This window comes from Syngnathus leptorhynchus, chromosome 12 (assembly GCF_054491065.1).
Source record: "Syngnathus leptorhynchus isolate UIUO chromosome 12, UIUO_Slep, whole genome shotgun sequence".
NCBI classification, from domain to species: domain Eukaryota; kingdom Metazoa; phylum Chordata; class Actinopteri; order Syngnathiformes; family Syngnathidae; genus Syngnathus; species Syngnathus leptorhynchus.
Window position 1 is genome coordinate 5,268,248 of NC_141206.1, and position 17,477 is coordinate 5,285,724.

At 44.0% G+C, this 17,477-nt stretch overlaps 2 protein-coding genes across 5 annotated transcripts; both read left to right on the forward strand.

The window, feature by feature from the left end:
• The first annotated feature begins 259 nt into the window (after positions 1-259).
• Positions 260-14,880, forward strand: prag1 (PEAK1 related, kinase-activating pseudokinase 1). Of its 2 annotated transcripts, none has more exons than XM_085926463.1 (7): positions 260-365; positions 4,006-4,346; positions 4,423-6,065; positions 8,902-9,035; positions 10,504-11,270; positions 11,864-12,553; positions 12,897-14,880. In XM_085926463.1, the coding sequence occupies exons 2-7, from the start codon at positions 4,083-4,085 to the stop codon at positions 13,332-13,334; spliced, it is 3,936 nt and encodes a 1,311-aa protein (XP_085782589.1). In that variant the 5' UTR covers positions 260-365; positions 4,006-4,082; the 3' UTR covers positions 13,335-14,880. The 2 variants fall into 2 exon arrangements, with proteins under 2 accessions (XP_085782589.1, XP_085782588.1); XM_085926462.1 differs by lacking the exon at positions 260-365 and adding an exon at positions 967-1,282.
• Positions 14,881-15,162: 282 nt separating this feature from the next.
• Positions 15,163-17,345, forward strand: cdca9 (cell division cycle associated 9). Of its 3 annotated transcripts, none has more exons than XM_085926265.1 (10): positions 15,163-15,349; positions 15,415-15,543; positions 15,806-15,840; positions 15,919-15,976; positions 16,048-16,106; positions 16,239-16,300; positions 16,372-16,440; positions 16,707-16,788; positions 17,064-17,150; positions 17,231-17,345. In XM_085926265.1, the coding sequence occupies exons 1-10, from the start codon at positions 15,238-15,240 to the stop codon at positions 17,273-17,275; spliced, it is 738 nt and encodes a 245-aa protein (XP_085782391.1). In that variant the 5' UTR covers positions 15,163-15,237; the 3' UTR covers positions 17,276-17,345. The 3 variants fall into 3 exon arrangements, with proteins under 3 accessions (XP_085782391.1, XP_085782389.1, XP_085782390.1); XM_085926264.1 differs by having other exon boundaries at positions 15,168-15,349; positions 15,803-15,840; XM_085926263.1 differs by lacking the exon at positions 17,231-17,345 and having other exon boundaries at positions 15,164-15,349; positions 15,803-15,840; positions 17,064-17,222.
• The last annotated feature ends 132 nt before the right edge of the window (positions 17,346-17,477 follow it).

Genomic DNA, 17,477 nt, shown 5'->3' on the forward strand with positions numbered 1-17,477 from the left:
CTCCGTAGTGGAGATAGGCCAAGTGTCTGCGATCTCTATAATGGCTGCCATCGTTACAAGTCAATTAGTCGCTGCTTGCATTAAAACCTTCTACCTCCTCCTCGCCAGATTGAATTTGAGATGAATGTCTTTTGAATAATTCATTCTGTGAAAAAGGGACAAGTGCAGCAAAAAAAGAAAAATACAATGTCGAAATTTGTCTTTCCACGCAAACCACTCCAATGACTTATTGCTGTGTGTTTATCCGATTGTAATGCAGAGCTCCAGGCTGGGAAAAGGTGACGGGAAAAAAAAAAACCTCACACATCACAGAGATGTTTCATGATCCTGGCTCGCCTCCAGCCGACCACGTTCGCTTCATTCAAGTAAGTGTTGTAAAAAAATGAGCGGCTACACGTGATTTATTGATAGACTGCATGCTATCCGGCAGCAGCAAAGACTGTGCGCTTATTTTCAAGAGCAGGTACTTTGGTAGACTATGCAGGAGTCCAACCAGGCTCAGGATATTCAAAGCAAAAACAGTCCAAGGGGGGTCTAAGAGGGGCGGGAAGCGACTTGAACAAAAACCTCCAGCTAACCGCCACATCAAAAGTTTTTTTTTTTTACTGCTCGTCGTGTGTGGTATTATTGATGCAGTCATTAAAAGCATCCACATGGTAGCTATTAAGACACACCGCAAATTCAATCCAATTCTGTTTGAATCCCCCCCCCCCCTCTGCAGCATGTATGATCTAAATCCAAATTTCACTTCTTAATCATGATTAATACCAAATCCTCTCTCTATATTGATGCAACTCACTGGGTTGCATCCATACCCATTCACTCACCACACTTAGTCAGTTCTACATAATTTCCTCCTTGGTGGAGGTAATAAAAAAGCCACCAGTGGTCAGACAGCATGGCTGCTGTGGGCTCCTCCCACCTCACATCCCTCCCTCCCCTCCCTCCCTTCGTCCTTCCCTTCCAAGCTACTGCAGAGGGAGGATTCGTGCTGCACCTCTGCACAACACACTCACATTCATTCACAGTCATTCAAGCAAATAGCAGCAACGTGCACGCACGTCTGCAACCACAAGAACAAGCAAACCCACCCGCCTTAAGAACCTGTCGCATTGGAGGTGTGGGGGGGGGGGATAAGTCATCAAGACACAAAACGGATATAGCAGTGCTCCAGGACCAGCAGAGAGATTCGAACACTCGACTTTTGTTTTCTGGTCTAGTTTTGAAGGTTTTAGGCGAGGTTGATTTCTTGTTGCCAGGCAAAAATACAAAGTCCGAGCAGGTAAGCTTCCGGTCATTTCAAGCTAATATAGCTAATAATTCGTAAATAATAATCACTCATTATACATTATAACTTCACTCAAGTGTTAATCGCTTTGAGAACACGTTCAAAGCCCCATGAGTTTTTATTTTTTAAGAAAACATGGGTTCTAAAATCACGTTTGATGTGAAAGTTGTTCTCACGTTGTCAACACTTTTGTTTATTGATGACGTCCCGCCAATATTTTGTACACTTTTTGGAGAAAACTTGATTTATTTGTGTGAGCGCTACATTCAAACTCAAGTGTTGCACTTTAAGCAGGGGTCCTCAACCGACGGCTCGTGGGCAATAGTTGGCAAATTCTCACAAAATGCAGATCATAATTTGTTTCATTTGATTTCCCCATAATGATTATATGTACTTCAAACTGATTATTTATAGAGGCATAGGCGACTAGATGACGAGCTAAAGTGCAGTTTGAGCAGCTTTTTGTGTATTGATAAGCCCCTCGAGCTTATTATACCTTTTTATTGCATCCTATTAGTCAATTTGTATTAATTGTTGGTCCAGATGCACAATTACTCTTGTTTAAAGTAATATATGGCAACTAAAAAAAAACCCAGTTATTCCTCTTTGTGAGAGTTTTTTCAGTCATGACTGTCAAAGATCAGTTGTGAGGGTTCACAAGGCATGTTTTTATTGCAGTAAATGCTCAGAGACCAGCATTCCGGCAAATGCTAATATGCTGATTTTTATTGGAGTACTTAAACGGTGTTTGCCCGACAACAAAAAAGTTTTCAATAGTTTGCATTTGTTCCATACATTTGCGTTTTGGCTGAGTGACAGCATCTCTCAACATTCAGGCTCACTCTTTAGCTTCTCTGGTTAGCTTGTCCTCTGGTGACTTCTTAACACATTCATGTTTCTGTTATTTTGAACGTTGTCATGTGATTGAACTTTTGCAGCTTTTTTTTTTTCGTAAGGAGTGAGAAATATCGGAGCTTGAGGAGGGGTGGGGAATGTCGACAGTTGGGTCTAGGTCTTGTCAAACAACGGCTGACGTCGTAATGAGCCAAATAGAGATGTAGCGGGAGTGGCAACGTGATGGCTTTTATGTGAAAACTTAAACGTAAAGGTAAAAAATTGTCCTTCGGCGTTGTTGTCATGTAAACGAACATTAAATCAATGTCTTTTATTGCCGAAAGCCCAAGACAGTGAAAGCACTTTGAAACCACAACCGAAGGAATGCCAAAACCAAATATGAGTTTCCGATAGTCATCATTTGGTTTGGACTGGATAACACAAGGTTGATAGGCGAGGCTCTCGCTGTCGTTACAAACCCAACAAAACAAACACGGAGCGAACTTCAAGTGAGTCAGACGGAAAAAAAGGTCAAATGTAAACACGAATAAATTATTTTGTACTTTTTTAAAACAACGGGAAGTCGCCTACTTCCTAAGGCTTCACAATTGTGTTTTTCTCTGGAGGCTTGGGGATATCCTTCTTACGAATGACCAACATGTTTTTGAGAACTTCTCTAATGGGCTCGTGTGTCATTGCAACACCTTGTTGAGAGGTCATTAAAACAGGGTAAGGAAAAATAAAAAGGAATGCCCGATTCTTGTGAAGTGGTGTTGATCCTGTCGCTGTCACTCCTGTTCGACAGGAGGAAGGAGGTGGGAGCTTTTGTTTGTCCAAGGACACTCACACATGTTTAGAAGAGGAGGAGGTTTTTTTTTTTTTCTCTGGGTGCGAGATTCACCCTGGTGAGACTTGCGCCTTTTTAACATTCCTTACATTCCGACCTCCGGGATGTTTGAGGCTCGTCAGTCTTCCTGCAGCATGTCGGGGGCTGCTGAGGATCCGGGAAGACTTTTAATGTCACCAGGGTTCACAACAAGCAGCCTCGCTCTCTTTTGCTTGCTCAGTTGTTGTGTTTTTTTTGTGTGTGTTTCAACAGACCCTCCAATTTAGAAGGCCATGAGAACAAGAAATACCAGCACTTCTTATGTTACAACCGCAGTTGACATTTTTATCCTAATGAATGTCTGAGATCAGGCTCCCCTTGTTGCTGTTTTTATATTTGGACGTTAGACCGAAGGAAGGCAGACATGATGGATTCTTTTAATCTCCGATAGCAGATTCCAAAATTCCACATTTATGGTAACCAAAACAAGCAAACCTGGGAAAGTACACATACTGTAATATATAATAAATAAGATTTGAAGTGGACATTTCCATTGAAGAAGCTTTTTGTGTAATACAAATCTATTATTGTACATCATTATTTGACAAAATGATTCCCATCTCATTTATGTGTAAAATAATTAATATTAATTTATTGTAAATGAATTATTATTAGTTGTAATTTTTATTAATATTTATTTTATTGTAAAGTACTTACTATTTTAATATATTAGATTTTTACAATTACAAAAGCAATTGTTTCCCTTTTGAGTGGAACGTGTACACAGCTGTTAATATAAATAGATTCAATTGCTTCATACATAACTAAAGACTGGATTTTGAATGACCAAATGAGTTGACTTTGATGTGACACGTCATACGTCATATGAGCATCGTAAAGCAAAATTAGCACCATGATGCCTTGCTCAAAAAATAGCTATGTTGCTCGGAAGAAGGAAAGGACATGATTCTACTTGTAGGTTGAGCAAAATAATACCCACTTATTTTAAACTCATGTCTTTTTTCCTCTCCTCCCTAATCCGCCACAACCTCGGCAGCCATGAGATCGTGTCCCGTCTGTGGCGCAACGCTCCACTGCCACTTCTGACCTTCCGCTGATCGAGCGAAGCCGAAGATGTCAGTGTGTAGCGATTTTGCAGAACACGTGTGGAAACCCGGCTCCTGCAAGAACTGCTTCCACCAGCTCAGCGCACACAAAACCACAGGCCGCCCGGCCGGCGCCGCACCCGCCGCCACGTGTCCGAAGACCGGAGGCGATGACGACAACGCAGTGACGGCGTCTTCACCCTACAGCAAGCCCACCATCGCCGTCAAGCCCACCATGATGAGTTTGGACACAGGCGACACCATGGCTGATGTCAACATGAACATAGAGCAGGTGAATTTTCTCAACTGGTTTGAAATCTGTCATACTGTTTGTTCATATTTTTTTACCATTTGTTTCTGTGTGACAGAAAAACACAAAGAGCCCAGTGGAGCGTTTGGGTCTGAAAAAGATCCTGGATCTCTCCTCCCTTTACATTGATAGTAAAAATTGCAATAAGGGCCTTAGAGATTCAACTCTTCAAAGTCCTGACACTAAGCCCGACTTTTGCTTTTCTTCTCTGTCCAAAGACTCCATGATCATTAGCAACATGTTGGTCACTCAAGATGAAGTTAAATGTCCTCAAAGTGTCAATGAAGAGACCCGCAGGCAGCAGAATAGTACCACTTCCCCAAGAACCAAGAGCACTTCTAACCTCAGTAGTGCCACACAGAGAGCAAATTCTTTGCAACAGAATTCTGCGGACATTGGTCCGACCAGTCCGTCTAAATCGTACAGCAATGGCATCAGGTATAGGAGCACTGCTGTGCTAACTGCCAAGACGTCCAGCACTTTTGCCAGTTCCTTAACTCCAGCCTTATCTCTTGACACTCTAAATAACAGTCAGCCGTCCATCCACTATCCTCCTGTCATGTCCAAACAAAACAGCCCATTAGACTCCTCCTCCTCCTCTTTCGGTAGCAGCACAGATTCACTACCTGTGACCGAGGCTTCTGTTGGGAGCCCTCAAGCTAACTCCATGCCCAGCTCCCCCGGTGGTCCAAACTCGGAGCCCATTTATGCAGAGAGCACCAAGAAAAAGCGCAGGCCACAGGGTAAGGGAGCACAAACCCAACTGGGTTCACCAGACCAGGCTTACAATTCTGAAATCACAGAAGAAGGTCAGCGGGCAACCATCAGTATGATGGCTACTCACTCAGAGAATAACAGGACCTTCTACCTGAGTAGTCCCGATTCTGCCGTCAGCACCAAGTGTCACTTTAGCCCCACAGCACAAAAGGACCCGAGCAGCACTGCTTTCCGCTGGCCCAGCCCCAGCCGCAGTGCCCCCTCCTTGGTTACAGAATCCAGCCTCGCTCCCTCGATACAACCCAGACCACAATCTAGCCCGCCCATCCCACCAAAAAGGACCACCCGGTCCCCCAAACTTGGCACCTCCAGCCTGTCACCATCCATCTCGTCACCGGTTCCACTTCCGGACCTTCCCAAACTGGGCACCTCCAGCCTCTCTCCGTCCTTATCGTCTCCCGTTCCCCTCCCCGAACTCTCCATGCTTTTCTTGGTCTCTGCCAAAGAGGGACACTTCAAGGTCCAGCCTGAAAACCACAGCCTGGCAGCAACCGAGCGCTGGCACAAGCAACACCATCACAACTCCGCCTGGAACTGTCGTATTGATGAGGAAGAGGAGGAGGAGGAGCGGAAAGAGGCTGAAAAGAAGACGCTGACTACTAATCCCCGGACAACATCTCGTGTGACAGGCCCGCTCAATGGCCCTGCTGTTTGGAAGGAGTCCAGAGTCTGCAGCAAGGCTCTGAACAGCCCCCCTCCGATGACAGAGCCAGGCACGGTTCCCCCGCCCCTGCCCAACAATGGTGTCTGTCAGGGGTACAGCGAGGGTGTCGTCGCAGTGGAGGAGGCCAAGCAGAAGAGCAGGAGCATGCCGGCCAAGCAACACGAGAGCTCAACAGAGCATCTGGCGGCAGGCAGGCAGGGATCAACCACCCATGAAGCCAACCAAACACCTCCACCGCCCCCACCCAAGAAGCAGCACAGGTAAGAATGACAAATAGACATTCTCCTACCTGCGCTTGATTGTGCATTAGCATGAATGGCTCTGTCATTTATTTTTTGCGCATAATGTAGCACTCAAGACGGGCACTTAGTCATGACAAAATAAATCTAATTTGCTCGCTGATAGGATATGCGGTGTGGTATATACAGTACCTGAGTGCTGTCAACTGTGTGGCAGCTTTATTTCATCTCCATTCAAAGCGGCAGAGCATCCCTCCTAAATGCACGCCTTGTTCCATTCAATGCTCGTAATGGGAGTTTTTTTTTTTTAATTCAAATGAACACACTGTTAAATAGTGACCTTTGTTTTGACTGCAGCTTGATAGACTGAGCCATTAAAAATAGGGGACAAAGATGAAACAGTTGTGAGGTTTTTTAATTCCAAATTAATTGCTGATGAAGTTTAAAATAAAATTGCTTGCTTTGAAATAAGCATCACAGAACAGATTGATGATTATTTGGTTGCACTTATTTTAAACTCATCATTTTTGTAAAATATATATTTTTTGGTCAGATTTTTTTTGCCGGTTTGCTTGCACGATAATGGTGATTTGGCGATTGAAAATATTGGACAATGCATGTGGATGTTTTTAAAAATATAAAAAACAGTCAAGTGGATGGCGTGTATCATAATGAACCCAAGTTGATTCGTTTGCATGTGCCCCCATGATTTTTTTTGAATCATTTAAAAGTCACAGATGGTTTTCGAAGCAGAAATTTTCATTTCTGTCAAAATACTTTTTATTTGTGTCATTTCTTGCTTTGGATTAGTCCTTACTTTGCACTAGTAGTCATGTGCAGGTAATATGTACATGTGCAGTATGTGTAAAATTGTAAATAGATTCAAGAGCGGGTCAGCTGGAGGGAAGGAGCTCTGCTGAACAGATTGTTGCTCGGGGCAACACCCAAACTGTCCCACTCTGGCAGTCACAGTGTCCATCAATAGAAGTAGAATTAATAGATTGGCCAGTCACTCGCAATGTGAGCGCTCACCATGCGGGAGCGCTTGATTTGGGAGTTTTAAATACAGCTATGACCCGGGTGGTGCCAGCGTTCGGTTACATCTTATTTGGGGACTTTCGAAAGCCACCAGGCTGAACCTGAAGCTTGTTGTTTGTTTTGGGGGGCTGGTTGGAGTCTGCTAGTCGGAACTCTTTCGAAGGTAAGATGCTTTGGTTCCAATTGTTGACTGACATTTTTGTGGAAAATTTCCAAGCATTGGAAGGCAAAAGTCTCTGCATGTTTTTGACTTTTGTTGGAATTTGTTTTGTGCAAAAAATTTCAACTTCAAGAATTCTACAGAAGCTTGCATGATTGTGTTGCATCACATTGTGGCTCCTCTAAATTCTGAGTCAGCTGGAAATCTTTCCAAGCCCCACCTTGCTCAAATCTCATCAAATGTGTCATAAGTTAATGTCAGGCGCGGTAACCTCACACACACACCTCTGTTTAGTCACGATTTAGTGTAATCACTTGGTCTTTTGGTTCATGTCTTGTCAGTGTTCCACAGTGCAACCGTAAGTAATGTGTGTCATTCACTGCTAGATGCTCATGTACACTTTAAAACCGGGTCAGTGCGGTCACAGAATTGTAAATGACAACCTTGCCTGGCGTCTTTTTATAGCAAAGGAAGTGTTGGTATCTGTTCGCAGGAAATGTGCAATTAGGATGTTGATTAAGTGCAGTTTGGACTAAAAGCAGGAATCCCCAAAATAAGTGGGACAAACATCCTGGTGAGTTGTGCGGTTTTGTGTTGTGACGAAATGCCTTTTAGTTTGTGGGCTAGAAATTGGCTTTTTTTTTGCGGGGGTGGGGGGGGTGCTTTCTTTTTCCACCAGCTTGTAATTTGTCCTTAGTTTTCACTCAGCCTTTCTCAGCCATCAATATCTTTATGCTGCAACCTTTGTTCATAGTATCATGATAAAAAACTTCCATGGTGCTTGCGGGATGTATTGTGGTTGTCTACAACCATGTTATCTTATCAAATATCTGCATACCACACCTCAAACAGCACTGACATTTGCGTCATACCCTAATTAGCACCGTTGTTATTTTTCGACAATATTTTTGTAATATATTTTCTTATTCGCAATATTTATCTGTTGGGGGAAAAAAAAGAGGAAAAATACATTCAAAAATGTATTAGTCTTTCATGATAAAAATCCATCTACAGGGCCTCAAAGAATTATTTTTAGGAGCACAGTGGGCACTTAAATTGAATCAAATTGACTTAACTCTTTAAAGTAGGCTGAGGTGAGGAGCAGACGTTTTTCAACCAAAGTAATTGAAAATAAAATCAACCTTTTTAGGAGACTTGTAGTTCATCCATCGCTAACGGGCAGCGTGAGACATTCTTTCCACATCGAAAATCATATGTTTTGGAAAAACATTGTCCATAGACTTGCACAGACGTGTCTCTGCGTCATACGCCTTTGACGGCGGTTCCTTTGGTATCGAAAATGACAGCAGAAACCTTTGAGGAGCGTTTATCTTCTCTTCGCCCTCCGTCGTTTGTTGATTTACGGCAGAGATGAAGGTCGTGAGATTAATGACGGCGTTTTGTAATGGAGGCAATGGAGGAATAGGACAAAAAGCTGTTTGCCTGAACCATTAGCACCATCTATTAGACAAGTGAGTGGCTGTCAATCACCTTAATTGGTCGCCTATTTTGAAAAATGAGTAGGTTCTCCGTTTTCAGAAACGTGAATGGGAAGTTCGAATATGTATTGTGCCAAATCAGGAAGTGAATATATAACAATTAAATGTGACTAGGGAGTATTTTTTTTTTGAGCCCTCTTCTTGTCTTTCTTTACCTCAGAGTGTCCGCTCACCTGAGCGGCAGCAACATGGAACTGAACCGCTCACTGGAGAGTTCCGCCGCATCCCCTCGAGACCTGGGCAGCAGCGCCGGCCTGCCGACTGCCTCCACCGACAGTCTGACTGCTGACTCGGGTGAGTTGCTTTGATCGAATGTCCCTATTCTGCTCTGTAGTACTGATTACTATTGGTCAAGGCCGGTACTCTTATTTTACTACCTAGTGATGAGCTGATAGCCCGCGGGTGACATAAAACACTGGCTGGCTGTTCATTGTCTCACACATACTTTCACTCTGTGTGCACTTGAACACTCAAGATTCACTGGCCAGACCCCCGCAAAGTTTTTTTTGCATGGGATCTGTGTGAAAAGGGGCTATTGTAAAATTTGAGGACACAAACACTAATGTAAGCTAATCCCGTTTCTCCACACATTAGCATTCATTTTCACTTTGCCGCAGTGTTTTATTGTGGCCCTTTGGTGGTTCCTCTTTGATTACATTTATGAAGAAGTAAAAACAGATTACGGTGTCTCATGACAACTGATGCAGTCATTGCTTTTAGAAATTTCCCCGCAGTACTATTTTAAAGTCAAAAGCTTCAAGCCCCAACTTGAATAGAGGAGAGCCAGCCAATGCAGTGGTTAAAAGCTATTGATATGTCCAGCAAGCTGTATAAAATGAGCTGTGTATGTATATGTGTGAATAAATGTAACTTGAAACAAAAAACAAAAAACAAAAAACTAAGCTATTGAACTGAAACAACAGGGTCATCTTTGTGTTTGCGGTTAGAAAAAGGAACAAGGAAGTCACACATTTAAGTTCTTGTGATGTGGAAGTATCTGCAGTTTATTTTTAGGCTTAAGTGAAAATATGCATATTTACAATTGTTGTACGCCTCTCCTCTTTTGGAACTTGAGACATTTTTTATCATTGTATGTTTTGTGGCCCAGATGGGTTAACACTGTATACAGCTAATGGTGCGATTGGAAAAGTGTTGCTTCTGTGTTGGACTATTCTGATGCATTTTGTTCAGCGTAAAACTCCACACAAACAAGTAGAGGAACTCCCAAGGTTTTATTGCGGCTGTCTGTCTTCCTATCTCTTCCTCTTTCACACTTTGTTGTGACTGAGACGAACCACCAGCAACCATTTTTTAGGACTTTGCCAAAGACCTCAGACAGGGAACAAAGCAGCATGTCGCTTCTGTTTTTGGGATGAAAAAGTTCTCTTGCAATTGCGGCGACTTCCTGACTTCCAGTTTGTTTCAAGATAATTATGGAGTCAGATAAAGAGAGGGAAAAAGGGATTGGCTACATCCTCCTTGCAGTTAGTTATTGGAGGCGGCACCACACAATTATGTCAGTATCTTGACTCCCTCGGTGGTAAAAGTCACCAAGTAGTCTCGCTTTGCGAATGTCTCAAGTGTGGATGGAAGACAGAGTTTGGAATTTCAGTATGAGTCCTGGATTGTGGAAGATTCCGGCTGTGTTACAGAAAAGAGGTAAGGAGATCTGAACTGGGATTAGTCGGAAGAAAAACGAACTCTGTCGAAAGCGGATGTTGAATTCTACACACGCTTGACTGAAGCCGGAATCTCTCCTCAGGTTCTCGTGATGGATCACGGCTGTCCTGCTCCTCTCCGTTCCTGAGAAGTCCTGTCGCGTCAGCACCGGGTTCTCCGCGCCCTCCAACTTTTAGCACAACGGCCAACCAGCCGCCTCCGCTGCCGGAGAAGAAGATGGTCAACCGCACCGTGTCAGCCCCCGACAGCGCCACTTCTAAAGCTTTTGTCCGGGCCTATCCACGCTTACCTTTCACCGGGTCTGAAAACAACGTGTGCAGACCCAATGACTCCAGCTGTCGGGCCAGTTTACCATCTAGTCCGGTAGATCCGAGACCTGTTTTCTCCTCAAATGAGTATCTGGAGAGCTGTCTCGCTCCACTCGGCCGACCCTCCAGATCCCGAACTTTGGACGAGCCTTTTAAGAATCACAGTCGTTTAGGTGTCCATTCCCGAAGTAGCATCACCTGCTCCTCCTCCCCCCAGCTAAGCGCCCCCTTTTCGGTCTCCGAGGCAGGGGCGACACACAACCTGGGCTCCAGTTTGCAGCTACAGACCCTCCTAAGTAACATCGACAGCCGGGAGGGCGTGTACTCCAAACTGGGCGGCCTGTACGCCGAGTCCCTGCGCCGCTTGGCTCTCAAGTGCGAGGAGCACTTCACAGGCTCGCAGAGAAACCGGCTGAGGTTCGAGGAGAGCAACTGGTCGTTGTTCAGGCTCACGTCCAACAAGCCCAGCTGCAACGCGGGTGACGCCGTCTACTATTCGGCCGCCTGTGCTTCAGACCCCAGCAACTCCTACGCCGTGAAGGTAACACTTGACTAAATGTTGTCATCAAGGCAGTTTAAGTGACCCTTCGCTTAGTTGCAGATTTACAAATTAAGACTGGTCATCAGATTAAAATCAGGCGCCGGTTTTATTTGTTCTGGGACGTCAAATGGGTTGGTCCCACGAGGGCACACAACATAGCTCCAAAGTAAACACAACTCGAGGAGGGGTGTGTACTCGGTCGTAAGTGGCTCTTTGTACAGGATTTGAAGCTCACTCATTCATCTTGCGGTGGAATTTACAATCAGACATATCCCGAATGACCTCAGACTATTGTTCATCTCACTACCACTCTCTATTTAGACTTTTAAGGGTGGTGCCAACCATACTTTCAGTATGGTGTACTCAATTTTGGACAGTTTGTGGTGATCCTTTGGTATGTTTTTGGTATTCTGAGAATTCCTCCTGCCTTGCATGTGTCTCACATGAGCATGAAGGCTGTGACCTTGAAACTGCTAATAGAAATTCCTTTCTTGTGTCTTGGCTCCCCTCCCTTTTTGGACATCTCCCCTCCCCTCTCCCATTCCTTTGCCTTCTTCTTTTTTTTCCCTTTCCTCCCCCTCCTGCCTCGTCAGATCTGCAAGAGTCCGTCTGCGGAGGTCAAGCAGGGTCACCTGTACGGTCTGTCGGTGCAGCAAAGTATGCCCCCGCACTTCAACCTCCAGCAGGACTGTGGCCACTTCCTGGCGTGCGTCCCCCAGAGCATGCTGCCCACCGACCAAGCATTCGCATCAGCGTCGCCAGCGTCCTCACCCAAGCCGCGCGGGCAGCAGACGGAGTGCGAGCAGGTGGTGGTCATCACATCTGAGATCCCCCGGCAGACGGCAGCCGACTTTGCTCGCGAGTTTGAGGCCTTCCACAAAAGCCAGCCGGAGGTTTACGAGCGGCGCGTCTGTTTCCTGCTGCTCCAGCTGTGCCACGGCCTGGAGCACCTGAAGGAGCACGGCGTGACGCACCGCCACCTGTGCCTGGAGAACCTCCTCCTGGTTCCTCACCCACCAACCCCGTCACCATCTCCTCAGCAGACAGAGACGAGCGGCACTTTCAGTCAGCGTCACCTCCCTCGACTCCTCATCAGTAACTTCGCCAAAGCCAAACGTCGCTCTGTCGAGGACTCCGTGTCCGCCAGCGTGGACCCTCGTGTCAAGCGGGACCACGCTCGCCTGGCGCCCGAGATCGTGTCCGCTGCCCAGTACCGCAAATTTGACGAGTTCCAGACTGGTATCCTGATCTACGAGCTACTCCATCAGCCCAACCCCTTTGAGGTGAGCCCTGAAGAAACATAACTACCACTGCCATATTTACCTTTGTATGGAAAATGTACAAATACTATAACAATTTTTTGTTATTATTATTTTCTTCTCAAAAATGTAAATTTTTTTTTACAGGATTTTTTCTTTTAAAAAATTATACCCCTTATTTTGCAAGTACCTGTACTTTATTTTTGCAAGTTTTCCCCCAGAAAAAGTATTTGTACAAAAGTAGATGCCTTTTTTTCGTGAAAAATTGACCATTTATTTAGGATTTCACAACTTTATTTTCTTCACACAATTTTGATTTTAATCTCGTAGTGTCAGTGTAAATATTTCTTTGTTTTCCCCCTTGGAGGTGAGTCCGGCCCTGAAGGAGCAGGACTACCGTTGCGAAGACTTGCCGGCCATCCCGGCCGTATCGTTGTACTCCGCCGGCCTCCAGAGGCTGGCTCGGCTTCTGCTCCAACCAGACCCCATCAAGCGCATCCACATCCAGGATGCTAAACGTGTCCTGCAGAGCCTCCTCTGGGGGCCCAGGAAGGACCTGATGGACCAGCAGTGGGAGAGGCACGGGTCGGGCAGCCGTGGCCCGGGGCCAGACGGCGCCCGGCATGAGGGCCTCCTCAACTGGCTGGATGTGAAGCGGGCGCTGCTCATGATGAAGTTTGCCGAGCGGTCACTGGAACCCGAGCGCAATGCCGAGCTGGAGGACTGGCTGTGCTGCCAGTACTTCTCCTCAGCGCATCCTTTGGCACTTTGTCACACCGCCGAGCTGCTCTACTCGCTCAAGTGACAGATGCACGTTTTGCGTGAACCTGACTGATGATGTCATACACTGGTTGGACAAAAGTATTGAGACACAGGGCCACAAAATGTGGAGTCCCCCAAAGTTCTGTCCTTGGGTCCTCGCTTGTGTTTATTCACTGTTTTTGTTTGTTTGTATTTTTTAGGAGGGCGGGGGGGGGGTGTTTGTCTAGAAGTGTGTCAAATGTCCAGATTGTGTGGTGCTTTTCTACTTCTTCAAAAGGAGACACTGTGAACGCAACACCCTTGTTAGTGTTACCCACCGTCCGTTTGGGAACTTTTATCCTTCCACTCTTTCAAACTTGTGATTGAAATTCCTAAGAAGCATTAGGGCCAAGCTATAAAAAGAAAAGAAAAGAACACTTCCATACCAATGTTGGAATCTTATGATGATAACGTAAATTTGTTGTACACACTAATTTGCAGGGGATAGGTACAGAGACCTGCTGCAAATAATTGACCACCTTGCAAAAATATTTAATCTTGTGTACAGATACCACAGGATGGTGGCAAAGCACTGCTTTTCTTCAGATGGGGCCATGATCTGATTAAATCAACCTTCTCTTACTTCAGCATAGATCCTTGGCACGGGGCAAGATCACACTAAATTTTGTTCTTGTAAAATTACACTTTTAATATCCCAATTGTATGTCTTTGTTTTTATATGATAGTATTTTCATAAAAATCTAAACTAAATTGTGTCCTCAAAAGTGTACTGTTATCCAAAATGCAACTTTTTTCTTATAAACCTTTTTCAAATTATGCCATTTTTTATTAATCAGAAACTACTTATAAGAGGACTTTATCTCAAAAATCTATGAGTTGCTTGTACAATTCCGCAGTGTGTTTTTATTTATTTTTTTCTTTTCAGTATGGCCCTAAGACCTCTTGGAATGAAATCTAATAGGTATTGTCATATTCGTAATGTTCGAAGCTGTGTATTCCGTGCTGTATTTCAAGTATTTCTAGGTGCATTGTTTTTTTTAGGACTGCTGTGTCATCTTGAAAATATAACCTTATCTGTTAGGATGGATTGCATCTTTATGTTTTGTTTGATCTGCTGTACTGTCCGGATGACATCTTGTGCAACATTTGCTCACTTGTTCTTATCGTGTTGACGCTGTGCCTTGAGTTCCTTCCTTGCTTGTTTGTGTGTGTGAAGCCAATATGTAAATAAGGCAGGTTTTTTTTTTTGTGGAACTGGATTTTCACAAACGCGTTTGGTTTTGTACAGTTGATTGTAAAAGAACCCAAGCAGGTCTTAATAAAGCCATGGGAATGAGCAGCAGTTAAAAGTAATATTTATGATGTCATTTGTTGTAATCACTGGAAGTTTTTATTCATGGCAGCCTTGTTTTGTTGCCAAAGAGCAAACATTTGATTCCTAATATTCCTAATAAAGTGCTTGATGAGATGAGAGATTAGATAACAGGATTGCATGTACAGTATGTGGTTTAAAACATGTTTCAAAACATCTTTTGACTGCTGAATACGTATGTCTACCAATAAACTGCCTTTATTTTCTCACTTCAAAACTTTGTTGCTGGAATAATGTTTTTGCAGCAAAAAAGAAACCTTATCATATATTATGTATTTATTTTATTGCAATATTTAACACACCAAGACATTTTTATTTTGTCTTTGCGGACGCATTAGCACGCTAAATGTACTTTCAAACCAATTATTCTAGAAACTGTTCTTTGATTGGATGGCGAAAAGCATTTAAGGTTGGCAGCCAATACCTACTGTCCTTTTTGGGTTGTCATGTAACTACGTAAATAATAGCCAATAGCAGCCCTCCGTACTAAGGTCTTCGGTCTGCACCTGACAGATAAAACGGTATCCGGACATTTTCCTCCCAATTAGTGTTAATTTCTTATGAGCAAGCTGAAATGGCACCAAGGGGCTCAAGAAACGCATCTAAAGAGAAGCACCAGGAGGAATTAAGCAGGGTATTCCGAGGACGCAAAATTACTCTCTTCATTCAGCAAGTTGAGAAAGAAGGTTAGACAACACTTAGTCGGTTGTCTTTGCGATGTCTTACTATGTTATCCAACTTTGACACGCAGCGCAAGAGAGAATGATGGAACTGGAAAGCAGACTCGACAACACACTATCAAATATCGACAAAGTGTTCAAAGTGGCGCTCATGAAGTTGCCGCCTTCTATTCGGAACATGCGTTTCGTGGATTTGACTGGTGAGTCGGGTTCTCTTTTTCCAGTACCCACCTTATTATCCCTTCCGCTAATAACTAATTGTGTTTTATGTCCTTATGTATGTTAAAAAGTATCATTTTTGTACAATTTTTAAATAGCTATTGTCTCTAATATGTTGAAGTGATACGTCTCAACTGCACTTGGTCAAATCTAAAATGGCGCCAACATTTTATTAACTCAGCGATTAAGGCGCCATCTATGTAAGGCTGTCGTCATGCTTGATTTGTTCCCTTTTTGTAGAAGAATTGTCAGCCAGCGAGGTGTCGTTAGCTGTGCAGGTGAGCTGCTATGCGATTCTGCTGCCATTGGCAAGTATGTCAAAGTAATGCCAAGTCGCTTATGTGGTGTGATTGCAGCAGCAGGAGTCCCCAGAGATGAAACAACGGACCCTCGAGAGAGTGCCTAGCACCAAAGGCAATGTTTTATTATTTTTTTGGACCTGGACTTGTTTATAAAATAAAAAATGTCGTTTTACCTTTTTGAAGGAAAATCAACACCGTTTCAAGACAGTTTGACTCGAAAGAACTCTGGCAGGACACTCAAGGTACACAATAATAATAATAATCGTAATTATAATAATACTACATTTTATTTGTAATGCACTTTACATTCCACAGAAGCAACTGTATAGTTGCCGTAGCATGTACAGTGACACTGTGCCTTTTTGTGGTTTCAGGTGGCAAAAGAAGCAAGGGTCCGTAACCTTACTGTCAGCGGTATGAGTACAGGAAACCTGAGGTACATCTCACAGCATTTCTATACACTGTCTGGATCACTCCTATTTAAACTTTCTCTTCATATCTCCACAGGACTGTGACCTCCATCAAAGGAGGTTCCTTGACAAAGTCCAGCGACAGACTGACCCGAAGAAAGCTCAGGTATTCTGAAGGTTTGTTTGGATGTTGCACAGCAGGGCCATTAATAGATGTTAGGTTTTTTTGGTTTTTTTTTTTATTGCAATTGTCCCACCTCCTCATAATATTGAACTTGACCCGGAGTTTGTTCTCAGTGTTCATAAATGTGCATCAAGGTGCATGGATCAAGCAGGGAGGAGCTTCCGCCAGCTAGCTTAAATCGAGAGACATTAGATGTATCCTCTGAGGAAGTCCTGTAGCTGAAGTTCTCCTTTGTTCTGCCTGTCTAGGTCCGTGGTCTCTGCCGGAGAATTGGACTGCGCAGTGGCCGGATCTGCAGCGCACGTCACTGTAACCACGGGACGTGGACAGGTATTGACCACCGGGGGGGCGGTAATTTGGGGGATGTCAAAATTGTTTGCAATAAAATTTAAAAGTGAATATCTACTCTAAACATGAATCATGGAAACAACATGAGTGGTGGTTAAACTACGTAAATGCCCAAACACAGTCAACCAGCTTATACAACTATTTATTGGAAAGGAATTATGCCCTAAACAATTGACAAGTCCTGGACAACAACACAAGTCACGAATCCGCCTTCTGTGGATGTCGTGTGTTTGTTTTTATAATGTACTCGATGCCAGACGGTGTCCTTTTCGGAAGCGACCAAGGACGAAATCAACTTTGACCTGTTGGACGAAGTGGCGTTGCGTCGAATGCAGGAGCTTTCGGTTAAGTGCTGCCTCAGAATCTTGTTTGTGCCTTGCGGGAACAGGCCAACATGGTTAATGCTTTCTGTCTGACTTCACAGAAACTGATAGAATATGTGTCAGGAAGAGGCCGCTGCCACAGATGAGACTACTCCTATTTTAATGTCTTTTGTTTATTTTTTATAGTTGTTATAATAAAGGAAATAATTAACACAACGTGATGGATGTGAAAAGTGGATACAACTTTAGAATTAAGACGAAATAAAAAGATATGCGATTGACAGGTAATCAGTTGACCTGTCATAATGATGGCTTGAACTTTTCGTGGAAATTAAAACTAGTCTTGAC

Coding starts and splice junctions, on each gene's coding strand:
- prag1 (XM_085926463.1), top strand. CDS start 4,083: ATGTCAGTGTGTAGCGATTTTGCAGAACACGTGTGGAAACCCGGCTCC. Junction 6,066..8,901: donor CCACCCAAGAAGCAGCACAG/GTAAGAATGACA, acceptor TCTTTACCTCAG/AGTGTCCGCTCACCTGAGCG. Junction 12,554..12,896: donor ATCAGCCCAACCCCTTTGAG/GTGAGCCCTGAA, acceptor TCCCCCTTGGAG/GTGAGTCCGGCCCTGAAGGA.
- cdca9 (XM_085926263.1), top strand. CDS start 15,238: ATGGCACCAAGGGGCTCAAGAAACGCATCTAAAGAGAAGCACCAGGAG. Junction 15,350..15,414: donor TCAGCAAGTTGAGAAAGAAG/GTTAGACAACAC, acceptor TTTGACACGCAG/CGCAAGAGAGAATGATGGAA. Junction 16,301..16,371: donor ATGAGTACAGGAAACCTGAG/GTACATCTCACA, acceptor ATATCTCCACAG/GACTGTGACCTCCATCAAAG.